Consider the following 20,194-nt stretch of genomic DNA (forward strand, 5'->3'; position numbering starts at 1 on the left):
AGGGTGGTTTTCTGACGGACCACATTGCCTTCCCCTCTTGTGCTGCCGCCGCCACACTGCCTGGCTTGTCTTTCCTTTCCGTCAATTTTGCTGACGCTCAGCAGAAACCCCCCCCCCACCACCACCACCGCCCGATCCCAACCCACCCCACCCCTCCATGCCCACCCACCCACCCACTTCAGGTGCTGCACCTAGACCAGAGATAGCAACACAGTGTGGGCCTGCATGTACAGTATGTAGCTCCTATTTTTCAACACTGATATTCTAAAAAAAAAAAGAAGAAAAAAAAGATGTACAATAAAAAGTGTAAAAGTGATCAAATGAAAACCTCCTTCAGGATAAATATCAGACAAAACAAAACAAATCAAGCGCTGCCAGTGGCATCGGTACATTTAAACAATATCACACACAAAATGCTTTAGTGCACGTACAATAAACTACCTTAAGTTACCCCCCCATATCACAACAGCAGAGCTCAAGGACGGCGTCTTACACGGTGACAAAGAAGAGACAAAGATACATTCCAATACAATGGGCGACAGATGACTCTCGGGTAGGACTTTTTAAGACTAGTGCCAAAATTCCTCGCTCGTGTTACAAAGCTTTTCCATCAACTGAAGGATGAACCTGTGTGAATATAGTGAAAAATAAAACCGACAATGCGATTACAGATGAGAAAAAAAATGGGTTTGAATTGGATTAGTTAGTCTGGGGGGGGGGGGGATACATCTTTCATTAAAATCAATTTTAATTGTAACTTAAATAAATTGTATGTGTCTGCTGGTTGGACAGGACTAATCATAATACTAACTGCATTACAGAGATGTCAACCAGTCAGAATTGTTATTATCAAATGACTTCTGACCTCTGGCAAAAATAGTAATTTACTCTTGATTTTCTAAATTATACACATATATGTATGGACGGTTGACCTCGCCTGATTTAAATGACATCCCATTCTACAGCTAATCCAGTTCAAATGCAGCTGAACAGCGTGAGTGACAAGGCAACTTTGCAAAAAATCAAGTTCAAGTGAAATCTATCAAATCCAACTGAAAAACTTAGAAAGACGTCTGGAATTATCCCCCTTGATCCTCGTTCACTGTTCGTAAAACATGGTCCCTAAACAGACGAGCTGCTTACTTATCCAATACAGCATTTCTGGCTGAAACCAAACTAGACCAAATGACATTTAAGTCCAACATTTAATTCAAGACCCACACAAAGAGATACAATAAATTGTCTTTGATATCGCTGTGATTTAAAAGAACAGCTTGACATTTTGGGAAAATACGATTTTGAGAGTTAGATTGACACCACTCTCATATTGGTCCGTTCAATATAAGGCTACAGCCCGTTAGCTTAGCATCGCATTAAACCACAGATTGTTGTTTGAAACAAACAAAACATAAAAACAATTTTTGTTGTGGCAGCCGAGTTAGCTGCCATGCTATGCTAAGCTAAGCTAAGCTAAGCTAACTGGCGGCGTAATTGCCAAAATGTCGAAACGTTTCCTTTAAAACATTTTTGGAGGTGTTTTTAGCATCTTTACGTCAGAGAATACATTAAAAAAAATGAGCTGACTTTTTTTTTTTGCGCAGAAGTTTAGCTGACAAACTGATGGAGCCTCCATGCAGCCTAACCATATAGCCTAGATCACATAATATAAACAATGTTGATTATGGTTGTTTTTAATAAATATACAACTCCCACCACCCCGACTCCTGCCCCGTCTCTTAAAACCCCCAAACGACAAAGCTGGGCAACACGGTTTGAAATTTTTTTTTAAGAGCAATGGAAATAAGCTTCAGGATTGGTCAAGTAGAAACAGGTACTCAAAGCACCTGCTGTGAGGAAAAAGAAAAAGAAATAATGTTTTTACTCTCACTATTGATTATGTTCCATCATTCCAGAACATATCTAGTACATTCATTGTCACCTCTTTGCTATTTATCCCAGCTAGTTGAGGTACACCTAACACTGCTTCGCTAAACTGCCAAACTGCCTCGGGATTCTCCAGGTCAGATCTTAGTGCTTTTTCGTCAAAATATCTTGAGGTACTGTACAATTCACAAACGCTTTCCTGAGTTTTGTTTGTTACGTTTGTTTGTTTTGCAGACACGGGATCAGAAGAGATGAGTGTGAGTCAGGGCCCAGATTACTGTCGCCCCGATGGATTACTGCTCTCAGCAAGACAATAAAGAATGATTGACCATCGCCGATGGCGAGTGTCAATCTCTGTTTTTCAGACTCGCCGCTGAAGTTTTAAAGCTCTTAATAATCATCAGCTCATGCCATGGATGTAGATTGTGAGGCAAATAAACAATGAAAGAAACTCAGAAAGCACCACTTCAGGCACTTGGATAGCCAACTAAATCTCAAGAACAAGAACATAAAGATATATACACAGACACTGGGGCGTCTCTTCTGAAGCCAACTTGCTTGCAATGTGTAAACAATGCCTGGATTTCTGGAGTGTCAAGCATTCAAATTAAAATTCTTGCTCATTAACTGCAAAACTGCCAGTTGTCTCATCAAACCAGGTCTCTCAGTGCGTCTAAACCCTGCTTGTGAGAACTCAGTGGGCTTGTGTTGGCCTTCTGTGTGCCTTTCCCTCCAGCACACTGCTTCTGCCCTGAGGGGAGGAATTGTGGATGCCTCTATTTCTCAAGGGCGGAATCTATCATTTCACTGGCTGCAGCCGAACATTTTGTTCCACTCAGTGTACGTGTCAATCTCTTTCTGCGATATACTGGCTTGGAATTTACAAAAGACACTCTCAAAGTCCTGGTAGGTGAGGGGCCTGACCTGTCCCCTGGGCATCATACCCGTCATGTCCATGCCCTGTGCAGAGACATGTAACAGACCAACGAGGGCCTCCTGGCAGAGTCTGGCCAGGTCCAGTCCGGAGAAACCCTCGGTACGCTGGACCAGCAGCGCCAGCTCCTCCTCGCTCAAGCAGTATTTGTGCTGAGATTGAGCCAGGAGCTGGTTCACGATCTGGTGTCGGGCTGTGCTATCCGGCAGGGGCACGAGGACCCTCCGAGCAAAGTACCTGCGCAGCCCTTCGTCCATATCCTGGGGTCTGCTTGTGGAGCAAACCACCAACACTTGGTTGCCTCCGTCCTCTCCTGAGCCCATGAGAAGCGAGTCCAACTGGGCAAGGAGCTCCCCCTTCAGCCGGTTGATGGGACTTTCTTCACTGAGGTGGGCTGACAGGAGCATGTCCACCTCACTAATGAACAGTACTGAAGGCTGCCGGCAGCGAGCCACCAGGAAGGACGCTCGAATAATTTTTTCTCCGTCTGACAGCCACTTCGTGGCCAACGTGGAGCCGCTGAGCTGGAGGAATGGTGCGCCCAGTTGGCTGGCCAGACAGCGACCCAGCAACGTCCTGCCACTGCCCCTGGGGCCAAACAGCAACACGCAACGTGGGGCAGGTCCCAAACTGCTGAACATGTCCGGGCGTAGGATGGGCCACAGGACTTCCTCCTTCAGGGTTGCCTTGGCCAGTTCTAGTCCTGCAATGTCACTCCAATCCACTGGGGGCCCCTGCTGAACGATTTCAGAGGTAACCATGTCGAGGAGGTGAGGGTCACTGGTTTTAAGCTGCTCTTCGGCAGGTCTGGAGGAGGAAGTGGATGAGGAGGAGGTAGTCCCTGGTGCTGAGTGGGAAAGGTGAAGACGGTGATCATCAGCACCTTGCTCACTGAGGGAAGGGGAGGTGAAGCTGACTAGGGAATCTGCAGAGCGGGAACCCCCCAGGGTAGAGGAGACGTAGGCTGGTGGAGTCAGTGGCCCACCTGATGCCTGGGTGCTGTACTTCCTCTGCTGCTGCTCTGAGGACATCGTGGACTGCTTCTGAGGATTAAAAGGTAAAGACGACTTTTCAGCACTTCTGTCAAATCCACCACCGCTGGAGCCTCCGTTTGCACTGCTGCTGTCCGCTATCCGGTACATGGGGCTCTCAGCCGAGCTCCGAGCCTGGCCATAGCCAAAGTTACCATAACTGGAGTCTATTTCTCCTTGGCCCGTCATGTAGAAGGCTTTCCTCTTCAGTGAGTTGGAGGAGCTACTGTTGAGAGGAGTGGGAGCAATTGGGGTCAGGTTGTGGCTCTGGTATGGGTATCCAGGTAAGGTAGATGAGGGGGGGAGGGGCGTAGGTGCAGCAATGCCTGAGGGGAGGTATGAAGAAGGAGGGGGCGCTCCCCCAGGGCTGTATCCTGGCCCAACTGAGCTCTGAGCTGGGTAGCCTGCTGGGGGGTAATTATAACTAGACAAGTTGGGGGAGCCTCCGTTGTAAGCTGGGACTAAAGTGGGGTGGGAGGGCGGCGGAGGGGGCGGCTGCAGGAGCCCAGAGCTGTGCAGTGGGGAGGGAAGGGCTGGGGCGGGGGTAGACTGGGAACTGTAACTACTGTGCAGGTAGGAGCTGCTGTACGCAGGGCCGTATTCCTGAGAGGGCATGGAGGAGGAGTGGAGGGCGGTGGCAGTGTGGCTCCCACAGCTGCTGCTTGAGTAGCTGGGCTCACTCAGGGTGCTGGAGGCCAAGCCCGGGGAGCTGCACATGCCAGACACCACCTCTGACGCCGCTGCCACCCCTCCCTTTCTGACAGAAACCCCCTCTGGGATGCAGCTCATGGGGTAGACACCATCCTGCCACGGCTCTGATTCACCTTTCCGACCGTTCATCACTCCCGGGACCCCTGGAGCTTCAGAATAGGCCCCCGGCATCTCCAAGATGCCGGAATACTTCTCGGCATACTTCTTGAGCAGGTTGGAGGCGGTCAGGGCCGAGATGTCGTCATTGGCCCAGGCGTACTGGTAGGTCGCAGAGCGCTGCAGGTGCCCGGGTACCGCCCTGTAGGCCTCAGCCTTGTGGGCTGGAGAGCGCGTAGTGGAGGAGATGTCGAAATGCTGTTCGGCCCACTGGCTGTGCTCGGGGGTCCACTGCATCTTTAAGCCTGAGAGAGATGGAGACACAGACAGCACATGTGAACACACGGACATGCTAAAATCATTTTTAGCAATAATTAAAATGACAACACCTCAAATTGGCTGGGATGGAAGGTGGTCAATTAAAAAGGTGACATTCATCTGGAGGCCTGTTTGGCGAGGCATCCTTTATTATTATTTTTTTTTATGTTTTTGTGTCCAGCTCCACATGAAATGTTAATTTCTACACATCATCAGGAGGACAGAGTGTGTCTGCAGGTATAGTGCAGTTCAGAGGGATGCTGGGGTGGCTGGTTACGGCAGCCTAATGCATCCCGGCCAGACCAATAAGACAGAGGCATTGAGGGTCACTCTATAATCCCCGGCTCATCTGAGGTGGCTGGAGATGGGTTTGAAAATGCGCCTCGCCGAGTGCCACAAAGCAACACACACACACACACACACACACACACACCTCCACCCCTCCCTCTGCTCGTGGTGCTTTCATCCAACACACACACACACACACACATGCACAAACACAAACCCCTGCTCAGACACACAGGCGTTTAAAAAAAAAAAAAAAAAAAAACTATCTATGCCTGCACTCAGGCGTGCTGACGTGCACGCGCACACACACACACACACACACACACACACACTCACATCCACTGACCCAGACGGACAAACACACGGGCACGCACACAGGAGCTGTAGCGAGCAATGAATTACAACACATTGTGTCTCAAGCTTAGTTCCTGTCTGCACAGCTCCACCTTGACCCCTTCTCTCTGCGTTCTCTTTACCTTTCTGTCTGCCTCTCTTCTTTATGCCTCCCTGCTGCCTTGTCTTTCCTCCCAGCCTCTCCTCTTTGCTTTTTTTCTGTCGTCCATTTTCCACCTCCCCTCCTGCCCGCTCCTTCTTTATTCCTCTCCTCCTCCTTTTATTCACACTCCCATCTATTTCGATATATATCTCTCCTTTTCATTCCCTCTCTGCTCTTTCTTCGCGGCCAGCCCTCCTCTTATTTACTCCCCCCTGTGTGCGGCTCGCTTCGCCTCCCTCCCCTCCTCCTCCTCCCCGTCCCCTTGCTCCCATCTCATCTCAGACACACTCACCTGGCTCTCCCCCCTTTTATTGCCTCGGGAGGCTGGAGAGCCACTGTTTCCTTTAATCCCAGCCAATGCCATCTGCAAACACTGACAGTCACACGGGCGACTCCATCGTTGTCTCACTATCAAAGCCGTGGCGCTATCAAAGGCTGGACGAGGGGCGCAATCACAGCAGCCCGCGCGGCAGATTGAACCCCCCGTTTGATTTGACTTAGCGCACACAAATAAAGGATAATATCGGTGTCATTTAGGCTGCTTCCTCCGACTTATTGACTGGCAGCGGTTTGCGTGTAGGGATCCACAGTTGGGGGTCTAGTGAGCAGTGGCTGCTTCAGAATTGGTTTATGTGTGTTGTTTTCGTGCTTGTGCGAGTAGTAGTAGCAGGCAGGCAGGCACAATAAAATCCATTCACGGAGGAGCAAATCTTCCCGTCCTCCCATCCATTTATGTTACTGCAAACACAGACACACACAAAAAGAAAGGCACAAACACATAGACGTTCACACTCCCTTGCTCTCTTTTCTGAGGCCCAGTGTTTGTTTGGTAACAACACAGTGTAGGGAGGGGGGAATCCCCAGACTCCTATTTCCTCTCTGATTCTCCTCTCTAGCCATCTCTCGGCAGACGCCAGTGGCTAATTAGCAGAATGGCGATCTGCTAATTGTGTTAATTTACAACATTTTAGCCGAGGGGAGTCTAGCAGGGGCTGGCAAGCCTGTCACCCTCCCAGTGTAGCGAGCGGGGAACGCCTCAGACAAAGAGCTGAGGCGCGGGAGGGGAAAGTTTTGTATTAGCTGGGAGGCTCCTTTAATATTGAGAATATATTAAGAGGAAGCAGCGCTATGAAAGGGCAGTATTTCAAGGAGAAAATTACAAGTCTGGGAAAACTAGACAAAATAAGAGAAAATGAGGCGTTAGGCCAAACACAGGCTTCACAGCAATCCTTCACAAGCAGCCTAGTTTGCATACATTATTGTTACGTGCCTTTTTTTTAAATATTAAATCAATAATAATACATTACAAGGACCCAAAAGAGGAGGTTTTTCATCCAGTAACTGGCAGGCACGCTTTTATTTTGTTATCCCTCTAATACTACTAATAATATAATCCAAACACGGTATGAACAAAAAAAGATTCATAAATAAATGATATCATTGTTGACCTGTTGAACAGTAAATCAAACATTTTTAACGGCTTTTAAAGTTCTCAGGATTCTGTTCTCAAGCTACGTGTTTGATCCGCAGCCAGAGAGGCAAAACACTGGTTTGGCAGAGCACATGGAATCTCTATTAACTCTTCAGCATTAATAGAAAAGATATCTATATATAGCTTAGGAGAGAGTGGAAGACACGCGGCTCTGAAGCCACATCCGGCCATCATGCACAGTGTCTAGTCGTGGAGGTTTGCAGAAACAACAACTGGCTCCACTGACCACCATTGTTGAGTAAAGACCTTGGCTCATAACTAACATAATCCTGTTTTTATAATGCGGACCTGACAGACTTATGAGGTGAAGTTGTCATGTGCAGTCATCACTACAGAGAGTGGATCTGTATGAAAAATATGACGCTAATGTATATTTTACATGGACGTGGCATTTTATGTTTGCATCAACTACAAAAGCTGAATCAAAAGAGCAAACCCTAAGTCAAAATAAACAGTAAAAGTACAAATATGATAATACACATATGAAATGTGAACTATGAAGTTCAAGTTTATTTTCAGAAAACTGACTCAAAACATGTAAAACATTCACCAGTTTTTTTTTTGGCTTAATCTCAATCAGTCTAAATAATCGTCCTAAAAAGGCACAGTTAACTTGAAACACCCTTCAATCTTCAGTGTTACTATTTCTGTAGTACAAGGCCCCGTTTACACTTACACGGGTATATTAAAAACTGAGACATTTCCCTTCGTTTGTACCTATCTTTTACACGCAAACTGTGAATTCGCCTCTGAAAACGAATATTTCTAAAAACTCCGGCTAAAGTGGGGATTCTGGAAAACTACGGTTTTGCGTTTGCGTGTAAATTGAGATAAACGGAGTTTTAGGCAGCTGATGCGCCAAAAGTGCGACCAATGTTTACCTTTTGCTATGACGATGATCATGGAAGCAGCCGGCCATAGGCTTGGCGTAGTTATGATGCCGTGGTTATGCGGGTTGATGTAGACGAAAACTTTTTTGAAAACGATGCTATGTGCACGATGTTATTTTGGAAAACGGAGGGAGGGAAATATTCGTTTCTCAACATACCCGGCTATGTGTAAACCAGTGCTTCTTAACCTGGGTTCGATCGAACCCTAGGGGTTCGGTGAGTCGGTCTCAGGGGTTCGGTGGAGCCTCCGCCCTGGAATTTTTTATACCATTTGTTACAACATATCTTTGTGAGCAATCGTTTTTGGAGGATGCTGGACATAAAAACTAAGAAAAGGAACAGACTTTGCTGTGAAAATGACATGAGACTGGCACTTGCCAAGGTGAAGCCACGCATATCTGAACTGGTCTCTCAAAGGCAACAGCAGAAGTCACACTGAGGTAAGTTGTTGTGAGTTCATGCACTGTGTTGGTTTTGTTATTTGAACAAGGTGATGTTAATGCACGGTTCATTTTGTGCACCAGTAAAAAAAATCATATTTTATTTTTTACTAAAGAAGGGTTCGGTGAATGAGCATATGAAACTGGTGGGGTTCGGTACCTCCAACAAGGTTAAGAACCACTGGTGTAAACGTAGCCTAAGACTGACCACATTTTTTAAAAGTCTGTCAATGCACTGAGGGGATTTTTGTCTGCCGTCCTCACTGACTTGCAATCAAGGCGAGAACTTCGAAACCAGCGTTACGCTTGTTTCAAGACAAATATCGGTTGATTTCACACAAAGTGAGAACAAACAGCTGCACTTGGCGGCAAACAAGTGAGACTGGATTCTTTGCACCGTCATGATGAATACGGCCCGTTTAGGCTTCATTTTAAAGTGTCAGCACTGTGGTTTGACTTTCCGGGAGCTGGGATGGAGAATGAAGGAAGTTCTGGAGGGAGAAGAACAAAATAAAACAAGCGCACACTCTTCTGACGCTCCATCAAACTCCGATATGTCCTCCATTTAAAGAAACATGAATCTTTCTAATTCCGTCATTAATAAAGATAACATATATAAAAGAGTGTGTCAGGCTCCATCAGGGCTTTCATCTCTTCTATAATGAGGTTAATGCAGAGACGCAGTGATTACCCCAGCAATGCAAATGAAGGCCAAATGATAACTTGCACTATTTAAATAAGGTAATAGCGATTACTCTACGTTATTCAAATGAGGACAGATGCTTTGAACTGAGCGCTTTGAACCCGTTGCTCCTTCTCCAAAACATATGAAAGCGATGGAGGAGGATTGACTTTGGAATCATTCAGTGTGTACCCTCTAATTCAACGTGATGTAAACCAAGGGCAATGAGCGAAGCAAAGTCACTTAATGTGGTGGTGCAGGATGAGCGGGGGGGGGGGGGGGGGGGGTCAACTAGGAAAAACATTCAAGGTAGTCTGACTTACTACACTCCTTTACTCACTTTGAAAGACATTGAGAGTCGGTGAAAAGCCCTTGAATTCATTGTCAAAGCGGGGGGGAGAGAAGAAAAAAAAAACATATTTCAAATATGAAAAGAATTCTGATACTTGAGGAGCCCAATTTGCCTGAGCTGTACTGTTGAAATTAATGTTTTGGCCCTCATCAGGGTTACGTGTTTAGTCCATGCAGTTAAAATCCAAATGTTCCGAAAGAGTAGCCATTCATTCCTTCTTTTATTTTCTGATTATAGCACCTCGACGGAGTTGCGAGCCTTGCAGCATATCCACTTATTTGATTTCCTCCACAATCTTTCAAGGGTTTCTTTTTTTTTTTTTGTTAAGGCCTGAGGGAGATTTGCAAAGCATTTTGGACGGACACATGCAGCAACGTGTTTGAGTTAAAAAGCAAAGAGGGATGTGTGTTTGTGTTGCAGAGAGAGAGAGAGAGAGAGAGATCGTGCACTCAGCTGAAACAACATCCAACAGAAATCTTCTCCACCTTCTGAAGCATCAAGTCTGCCAGCGCTTTTTTTTCCCCCCTCCTCTCTCCCTTCCCTCCCTTCTTCCTCCCTCCTCCAGCCTCCACATACAGAAGCCTAATCATTCTCATTACACTCGGCGTCCATCTGCATCAACAGAGCTGCCTATTACCGAGTGTGTGTGTGTGTGTGTGTGTGTGTATGTGCAGTAAACAGCTCTTTAGAGAGAGCTAATGAGCTCTTTTAAGTCTGTCCGCTGTGTGATTCTGCAAGCGGGGTGTCAGAGCAAACTGCCCATTTTGGTAACGTCATAATTAAGCCATGTGTGTGTATGTGTGGAAAAAAGAGATGCCGGCACACGTCAACACCAACATGCCAGCACATACAAACACACGAGCGAGCGCCGGAGACCTCTAAAAAACAAACTATCATGTCATATTTTTTATAGAAATCTGTCTGCGGGTTGAGTGTGGGAGGAGGAGGAGCTGCATGACAAGCGATAACTTCATCAGGAGAGACCTGTTTTCACACACCACCGGGGAAATCTAAGCAGCCAGTTATTCAAATCCTTATCAAATACACCAGAGGGCATCTTTTAACCTCTAAATCGCTGCATGTAGGAGCACCCCAAAATTTTTTTTAAAAAGGATGTGCTGCGTATGTAGCTATTGTTTTATGAGCGTGTGTGTGTGTGTGTGTGTGTTTGACAACCTCCGGACCACCTTGTTAATGAGTCCAGCACACTGTGACTAAGCCACGGGCTACGCTGTATTGGCACACAACCTACAGTAGAGAGTCAAATAATGTGATTAGGTCCTCCAAAAGGCAATTAATTATGAAATTAGTCATGAGCTGGTGTCACACACACACACACACACACGCAGCAATCAAAACCCTGCGTTGGTGAATTCATCTTCTCCTGTGAAGAGACAAAAAGCTTCAACACACAATGTGTCACACAAAATGAATTTAAAAAAGACAAATGTGTGTTAAGAGAACAACTAAATTTTCTCTCCCGTCCCCGCTGACAGACAACAAAACTGTTCCCCGGGTCGACTTCTCCTTCTGAAAATAACCAACAAGCTTCCGAATCCCGTCGTCTTTGAAGGCGGGCTATCCGAGCTCAGCCCCGCAGGCTTTACCGCTTACAACGACTAGTCTGTCGCAAAGGCAACAAACAACAACAACAACAACAACAACAACAGACGAGGGAGTAAACAGAAACGAGTTCAAAGTCTAGACGGCGAGCAGTGACCGGCAAGAGATGAGCTGTCACTAACTCAAAGACAGTAAAGGGGCGAGGGGATGGGAGAGGGGGGGCGAGCGCTGTAAAGATGACAGCTCCGATCCGCGGCATAAGGATATTTGACAAATGACGGCATCTTTAAAAAAAAAAAAATCAAAATATTCATTGTAATCCGCGATCTCTGACCCCGTGATAAGTTTCCCCCGAGCGGCTTTCGACCATTAAACTTTTGAAACCGTCGTCTTTGTTGGATGAGAGTGATGAAGCTTTAAAAAATCAAAAAAATATTAGGGTATATTTAATGATGACTCTAAATTTAGCTCGCAGGAGGAATCAGACTAAACCGCCGTAAATCTCTCTCACTAAATTCCAGAGGCGTATCATCGTCGCCCCTGCCTGCCAGTATCAGATCTTCCTCAGAGCTGTATAAATTGACACTGTCTAAATTTCCTTTTACTAGACAGACTATTGAATGGGTGGGTTAAATGGGTAGGGCGCAGTTAAACAAATGCTCCGGATCAAGGAAATTGTGCGTGGCTTCTTTTGTCATTCAGAGAGGAAATTGAGAGATATTCGGCGGGGGCTCGGAGCCGCTAACGCATGGCATTCATCTATAATGCACTCGGCCTGTCCGTCAGCTACTCCATTTCCTGTGACTAGCGCAGCGTGCCTAATCACCCGGCTCGATGCGGGGTTCCTTTTTCTCAAAGACAGGCCTGCACACACACACACACACTCAAGCGTGGTCACACAAGCAAAGAAGGAAGGCAGACACATGCAGGACACACAAACACGCATAGAAACATCAGGCCCGCTGAGGCAAACACATTTTTTCTTTTTTTTTTTTTATCTGCTGAACAAAACATCTGTAAGGACTCACAGTGCCACCGTGCCAGGAGAACACACACACACACACACACACACACACACATACACACACGTGGCTGAAGGACACATCTGTCTCGCGGTAAGTGAAGTGTGATCACTGACTTCATGTTTCATTTTTCATTGAATTAAATCAAGACAAACCTGTGAATAATATTTAAATAGGATAAACTGCAGCTCTTATTAATGGATTATTACAGACCTGTGGAGCATTAATAAACAACTTCATGAAGCCAACAGTAACAACGTCTAAACCCTCAATAAGGCATGCTTTATGAAGGGGTCATAAGTCACTAATGTGATTATCAAGTTAGCTGCATTATAAGCATTAACAAACTGTTGACATTAATAACATTTCAACTTCTACTTATTCAGGCATTATTAAACTGAGTGACTTTATTCAAATCATATTTTTTCTTTCTAATCTATAAACATGACATCATTTATTATCTCTTCACCAGTGGTGACGACTTACAAACTCTCAATAAGGCATGCTTTATTCCGAGTTATGAAGCCATAAATTGTGGTCAGCTTTAACACTTTATTAACTGAATAAAGACATTAGTAACAACTTATGAACATACTAATTCAGATATTATTAAAAGGTTATAAGTCGATACTAATGGCTTTATAAGTTGAAAATTCTTATTACTTATCTATAAACATCAAATCATTTATTATATAGCCAGTAGTGACGACTTATAAACCCTATAAGTTTCCACTACTGCCATTATTAAGTCAGTCAATCATTTAAATCATAAACATCAATCATAAGCCTTATCACTGATCTGTAAACCTCAATAAACAATTCATTCAAGTAACCACCACTGACTTTATTAAAGATTATAAATAGTTACAGATAGAATATGTTTTTAAATAATTTATGAATTCATATTACAGTTCTATAATCATTAAGAAAACGTTTGTCATCTTTATAAAGCATTTATATTCAAGCATTCACATTCCTATTAAAGTTTATAAGTAGTTAATAAAGTCTTTATTAATTCACATAATGATCTATTAACGCTGATCAACGATTTATTAACTTAATAAAGTATCACTAACTAATGAATCATTCTTGATTGAATGTTTATGACTTGTCATTGATGGCTTTATTAACTTATGAAGCACTAATGAACTTTTATTTATGAACAGACTAATAACAAGCTCTAAGGCCTGAATAAGGTGTACTTTAATTCATCTTTAATAAATAATTAAACACTAATAACTAAAGTATGCCTCAGTAGAGCGTGGTACCATTCTCAGCTCATACGACGACAGTCTAAAGTAATGTAACTCTGCTCGCAAAGTAATAACTTCCTCCTGCTCAGCTGTCAATCAAAGCTCCACTGTCCATACCTGCCGTGTTTGTCACGCCACAGCTGGAACATCTGTATTCCCCCCCAAACAGGGCTGCCGCCGATGCGCTTCCACCCGAGGGGCTCTCTCAGAGTGGCCCCCGAGGTTAACACGGGGCCACGTGCTATCAATACTCCTCTGACGCCCGGATCCATACCTGCGAACCACCAGCACTTTGTTTACCTGTGTGTTCGGTAATTAAAATAGATTTCTGAGAGGGGGTCTAATCCTTTTAGAAATGACATCGATCCTCCCTCCCTCAACGCTCCCCTCCATACGAGCAGCGGCGAGGACGTTACCCCCCCCCCCTTCACACACACACACACACACACACACACACCGCCTTCCTCCTCGATTGGAAACTTTGGAAAGTCCTCGACATGAAGGACGTCATTTAGGGCCAGGCTGGGAAGGGGAGGAGGGTGGCGCGGCAGAGAGGGGGTGTCAGGTGGAGATAATAGAGAGGAAGCCTCTAACCTCGTCTAAAGCTGTCTGTCTTCGTAAATAAAATGAGATAATTATTGAGTGAACAACATTATACGCCGACGACGCACTCTTTCTTCTGCCCCCCCCTCCCGCCGGCGCAGTTGTAAATCTCAACAAACACGGTGCTTTTGGACATTAAGTGCTCACTAAGCACAGTGGATGCATCATATTTCAAGAGCAGGCGTTGTGTGGGTGAGGAGCTGGGGAAAATGGAGTGTAATGGTTATCCATTATCTTATACGGCAACGGCGGCGATGATCATTTTCAAGTGACTCATTTCTGGAAGTACCTATCTATTGGCCACTTCGAGAGAAGACTTTGATGGCTAATCCAAAACAACTATTCAGAGGTCATTTGCTGCAGCAGCACCCGAGACACTCTGCACAAGAGAACGCTCCAGCCTCCCTCATTATTCAAATACAATCCTCAGGAAAAGATCTACATCACAAACAGCGGCGCCCGCCGCCGCCACAGCCCCAAGAGTGGGCGATTACCTACACAGCATACTCAGGTCCAGAGTGGAAACATTAACGGTGCATCAACAAATGAATATATCACGATCCAAGTAAAGAGTTTGAAAAGCGCACAAGCGATATTTGTCATGGGAATTAAATAGTGATACTGTGAGTGTATTAACATATCAATGATCCCGCTCGGTAGTCAATAACATCCAGATACAAGTCGCGTCTGTGAGGGAACTTTCATTTTTATTCCGTCTTATTATATTTTTCCCTGCCGAGGTAAATATATTTTTAGAAGTGTAGGTGCGATGTTTGTTTGTGTGTGGTCTCGGCTCCACATGAATGGTTACTTAACACCACACTGATTTCCCCTCAGCAGTTAGAGAAAAACCAGCCGATGCTCAATGATGCATCACCGTGTTTGTTGCCGCCAGGCTGTGTGTACGTGTGCGCATATGTCTGTGTGTGTGTGTGCGTTATCATCGCTGGCACGTAGACAGACAGCCTAGGAGTGACTGCCGGAGTGTCACCATCTGTGGATGCATTATGTCTGTCTGCACAGGGCTGTGTATGTCTCAGTGTGTTTGTGTGTGTGTGTGTGTGTGGGTGGGTGGTTTGGAAGGAGAAGGGAAACGGTGTGTGTGTGTGTGTGTGTTTGTGGGGGGGGGTTGCACTCAGTCAGACAGTAGACTGGACCACGGCTCCATAGTTTGCTGCTTCTGACAACAGCAGGCCGACTCGGTGCCAAATACTAACTACACTGCAAAAACTGTCAATTTGAAAACAACTTTCCTTATTTAAATGAAACTCTTGAAGTCATATATCATCAAATTAATTCAAGGACCGAGCCAAAAAGTTGAGAAACTGCACAACTTTATTTCAAAAACATCTTGAAACGAGACAAATCTCCCTACTTGGACTAATAAAAATCATATTTTTAAACTGTCATTTCATCCCCGAGGATCGAGCTTTCAGCTAAGTTAAATGACTCTTTAATGTGAGTTTTTGCAGTGCACGAAACACTTGGCAAGTAAGCGAGATTAGAGTTCAACAGCAGTTGGTGGAGATTAACGCCCGCCGCGAGTAGAGCACGTGCAAGAGGATGTGTGTGTGTGTGTGTGTGTGTGTGCATGAGCCTGTGGGGTGTGTGTGTGTGGATTAGAAGAGGCCCTGGCTGGGATAACCTCTACCCCCAGCCTGTGAACTCGCAGAATCCTTCACCGTGCATGTTTGAAGAGTCAAATCCTGCACACTTCGTATAGATTCTGGCAAGATCTGCCAACTCACACCTTCTCTCGCTGTGTCCCGATAAACAGGAGAAAAAAAAACAAAAAAACACACACGTTCTTTTTGGCCTTTTTTTTTTTTTTGCTTTAATATCCCACGTGGAATGAAATCAGGAGGGAGGGGGAGGTTAAAGGTCGTCGTTTATGTATTCAAAAAGGGGAATTTATTACGGAATATTCCTGCTAAAAATTGAGTTTGGAAGTAACTTTATCTAAATGTCACACCTTTGGCTTTGTGTGACGGTGCGGTATACAGGATGTAGCGCGGACTGACAGGATAGGTGAGAGGGGAACAGGAGGACATGTCGCTTAAGGTCACAGGAGTTGGGATTCAAACTCAACCCGAGCCACGAGCTCCAGCCCACGCTGAGTCATCAGGAGGCCGTGCTCCAGCTGCTTATTCTCCGTCTGAACTCACACATCTGGAGGTGTTATAAGAAGAAGCTCCGGTACGGACGGACGGTGACGCGTGCACCTTGAATCCTAGGCGTGCTTGCGTCTTTAAATCCACTGTGGCTCGCATTATGCTGGAATTCACACAGGTTGTCTAAACAGTCAAACAGCCCGATCAATACGCCCATCGATCGGTGGCATTGAGACTGAACCGGTCGTGTCGAGGGGGCAGGAGATTCTCACTAGAGCTCTCTGCTGGAGGACGCACGTACACACACGATCGCAGTGGGAACACACACACACGCTGCACATATATATATAGATATATATATTACACACCGCTCGAGGATGCGGTGTTGTAATCAACCGCAAATATTTGTGTGCACTATCCTCACGCCAACACACAGCGGTTGCTCCATCTCATATGAGCAAGATTCAGGTCCTGTCTGCTGAAGTCGAGCAGTCTGCCAGCAGTTTGTCTCCAAAGTGAGGGCATCCAGTCAGCTTCAGCAGCGGAATATCAGGCTGGCTGCCGCCGCCGCCGCGCGTCCTCCTCTCCGCTCAACTGACACAGTCGATGCTCTGCATTATTCTGGGGGGGTGGAGGGGGGCGATGAGATTGGGCCTCTCTCTCTCTCGCTGAAGGGCTGGATTTCAGCGGTCTCAAACTTTACAGGGGGCTGGCGGACGCGTGACACCTTCAACAACTGCTTATCGTCAGCGAAAATGACAACGCGGAGAAGGGGGGGAAAGGGCAGCTTTAAAAGGAGGGGGGGGGGGGGCAAATTCAAAAAGGCAAATTTGTAGGATTTCAATGAGACTGTGAGTTTGACATGATAGTTTGAAGACCCCCCCCCCCCACCCCCCCCCCCCTTTCCTTTGGAATAAAAATAGCCTCGCTCTGAGAAATAAAGCACATATTAGGACTCTCTTGTCAGCCGCGCTTGTTTCCTATCAAGTCAATAAACACGGATCACAAAGTTAACACGAAAACCCGAAGCGTCTAATAAAAAGAAAACAAATCATGATTTCAAATGCTGCTCATCTGCGATTTCCATTACACAGACTAAAGACATCAATTAGCCAAAAAAGAAGAAGAAGAAAGACAGTTATTTGGAGTAAATCAAACAAGAGAGAACCAGAGGCGATAAAACACGTCAGGCTGCTTGATATCAGATCTCGGAGGAGAAATTTGATGGGCACCGATGAGCAGAAGGCATCTCAGGAGGATTGGACAGAGGAGAGATTTAATGTGATCATAGGGGACGCTCATCTTTCAGGGAACGAGGTAATAATGAGCAATCAATAACGTCCTTAACAGAGTTAGAGCGAGTGGCTGACAGCAGATGTAAGGCTCCGGCTAACAGGCTACGTCTGATCTCACATTACCACACTGGATCTGGGTTTTAAGACGCGCACGTACACACACGCACGCATGGCAACACGCGTGCACGGACGCCAGCATATGGACCACGCACCAACATATGGACGCACGTACACACTCTGTTTCTTTCTGTGCGCCTTGTTTTTCTCAGTCACACACACACACACACTCTCTCCTCAGGTGACATCCAACAGCATCGTGTCATTGTCTATCGATCAATAGCTGTAATCACATTCACAGGCGATGAACACGGCGGTGGGCTTCTCGTTTTTTTTTTTTTTTTTATTTATCCGCCGACCTGCTGATTTCACGGGTTTCAAATGACAACCACCGCTGGCAGATCCTATCAGCTGCGCTCGTGAGGTAATAAAAGGAAACATACAGTATTTACTTATGAGGCAAATAAAGCTGTGTACTCGGTGTGCCGCTGTCGAGGACACTTAGGCTCAGCTGACATCCAGACTCAAGAGGTTCAGGGTGGCTACGCCTGAAAATGTCATACAATTTGTCACATACGGATTATTAATAACAATAAAGGCTAGATGTGCTGTTTATGTGTCAAGAGAGGGTGAGGGGTCTATATAATAATGTTTATGCCCTGTATATATTAGGGGTGCAGAATAAAGGCATTGAATTCCACTGTATTTGTGTTATTTAAAAAAGATGGGATATCATATTTTGTCAAATTTTAATAAAGTGTTTGTTCAACCTCTTTTTTTCCATTCCTTTAGGGTAACTGTAAACAATGATGAGAATAAGAATAATTCTTTCAAACCATACACCATCAAACTGGAGTATTTTCTTAGACTGTACCATAGAAATCTAAAGAATAAAGTTGTAAACCTTGTGTATATTTTCTACGGAAGCCCCAAGTGGTCATTCATTCATACATTTTATTTCCTCTTATTTTCTCGTGATAACAGGTTAGTTTCATTTCTTTTCTCGAGATCTGTGTCGAAAAAACAAAGTATTGTTATCGAGATCATTTTCTTGAGCTCTCAAGATAGCTAAACTTTTTTCCCCAACCACATAACGACATAATTCATTTGTGATCTCAAGAAGGCAAAAGGAGAGTGCAGTATATTAAATCATTGCAGGAAATTCAGAGTAGCAATTGCAATGATTTAATATACCTATCCTTTAGTTTTAGAGAGATCGAGATCGAGAAAATGATCCCGTTATATCAGGATAACAATATGTGTCATTGTGACATAATGACATAAATCTGGAAGAAGAAGAAAACAGATGAAATTAACTTGTCACGAAAAAATGGATGAGATAAAAAGTACGAATGAATGACCGCTTTGGGCTTCCGTAATATTCAACAATATCTTTAATAGTAAAGGGGGGAAAAAACACCATTGCCATACAGGATCACTGACTCTAGTACGACAGTCTGTCATTTAATATTTATATGTAATGATCTGTTTCAGTTCGTTCTCAGTGTAAAGCTCTGCAGGTCGTGCCTCGACATACCCACTGCATGACCTGTGATCTGTTTAGGCTTTTGTTCTCTTGGCTTCACGCTGAAGCTGAACTCATAATCATGACACCAAATCACCCGAGGAAACATTTAGGATCAAATTAGTGGATACATCTGTTTGCAGAAATATCTGTATGAATGCTATCCAATGAAAACTGTACGTGTGATTTACACTCTGTGGCATCCTTCCTTAAGCACGCATTATGTAATATCGAATCATATACACATAATGGGGGAGTTTATTTTTCCAGTGGTGTCTGTCCTTGCAGAATGATATTATCATTTTTGATGAATTGTCTGGTCTACAAAAGAAACTTTTTTTGGTTTAACATTCTCAGATGTCACAACGAAGGCCGCGTTACAATGCCGCTGCCAAAAAATGTCAAATGTTGGATAAAGATCTGGACATTCCAGTCAGTGCTGAACTTGAAATGTGACCTGTTGGGAGTTTGTTGCTGTTGGCTAAAGGAGCTAATATATGTACAGTAGCTGTCGTAATGAAATACATCACACTTGGGGACGTCCAAATACATAGATTGACAAGATATAACCTCATGAGCAGTAACTTCCTGCAGAGCATCTTTACTCGAAGCAAACAGAAAATGAGATATTTAATACCTCTGTTCACTATTCTGCATTCTCCCTCCAGTTCTGCCTGATCTGAAGTGAGAAAGACCAGGACCTTGATAACACTGTGGATGTGATGTTTATGTGTGTGTGTGTGTGTGTGTTTGTTGGCAACTTAATGCACTTTCACATATTTTCCGTGCAATATTTCTCACAGCAGCAGCAGTTAGAAAGTCTTGTTTTCACTCTTACTAAATAAATAATTACAGCTTTATTACTGTGGGGCGCAGCTCCAGCCCTGAGGCTAACACAGGATCTGTGCTTGTTTGTCATCTGGAGAAAAACCAAAGTGCTGTATCTCTAAAAAGAGCGCGCTCCAATTTTGGGAACTGAAACATTTCCTATTCAGATAAGACGGGGAGCTGTGCTACTGATACTCTCGTGACGCTTTCTTGAGATTTTCATCGCACAATTCAGGGATGAAAATGTTGCAACCGGTCCGTGCACAAGCCAAGAGAGTCTGTTCTATACATAAAAGACGGGAATATGATCAGGTAGAGACGTG

General features: G+C 44.9%; 1 protein-coding gene across 5 annotated transcripts in view; it reads right to left on the reverse strand.

Annotated features, from left to right (window-relative positions):
• Positions 1-727: 727 nt before the first annotated feature.
• Positions 728-20,194, reverse strand: part of LOC104926394 (fidgetin) — a 46,095-nt gene continuing 26,628 nt past the window's right edge. For 2 of the 5 annotated variants that reach the window (XM_027291814.1, XM_027291813.1), the window contains exon 3: positions 728-4,961. In XM_027291814.1, coding sequence (XP_027147615.1) covers positions 2,689-4,961 — 2,273 coding nt within the window. In that variant the 3' untranslated portion in view covers positions 728-2,688. Of the gene's footprint in view, positions 4,962-5,738; positions 5,906-6,050; positions 6,552-13,569; positions 13,727-20,194 lie in introns of those variants that run through there. The other 3 variants (XM_019257439.2, XM_010740241.3, XM_019257440.2) reach the window with 3 other exon arrangements.

This window comes from Larimichthys crocea, chromosome XIX (genome assembly GCF_000972845.2).
Source record: "Larimichthys crocea isolate SSNF chromosome XIX, L_crocea_2.0, whole genome shotgun sequence".
NCBI lineage: Eukaryota > Metazoa > Chordata > Actinopteri > Sciaenidae > Larimichthys > Larimichthys crocea.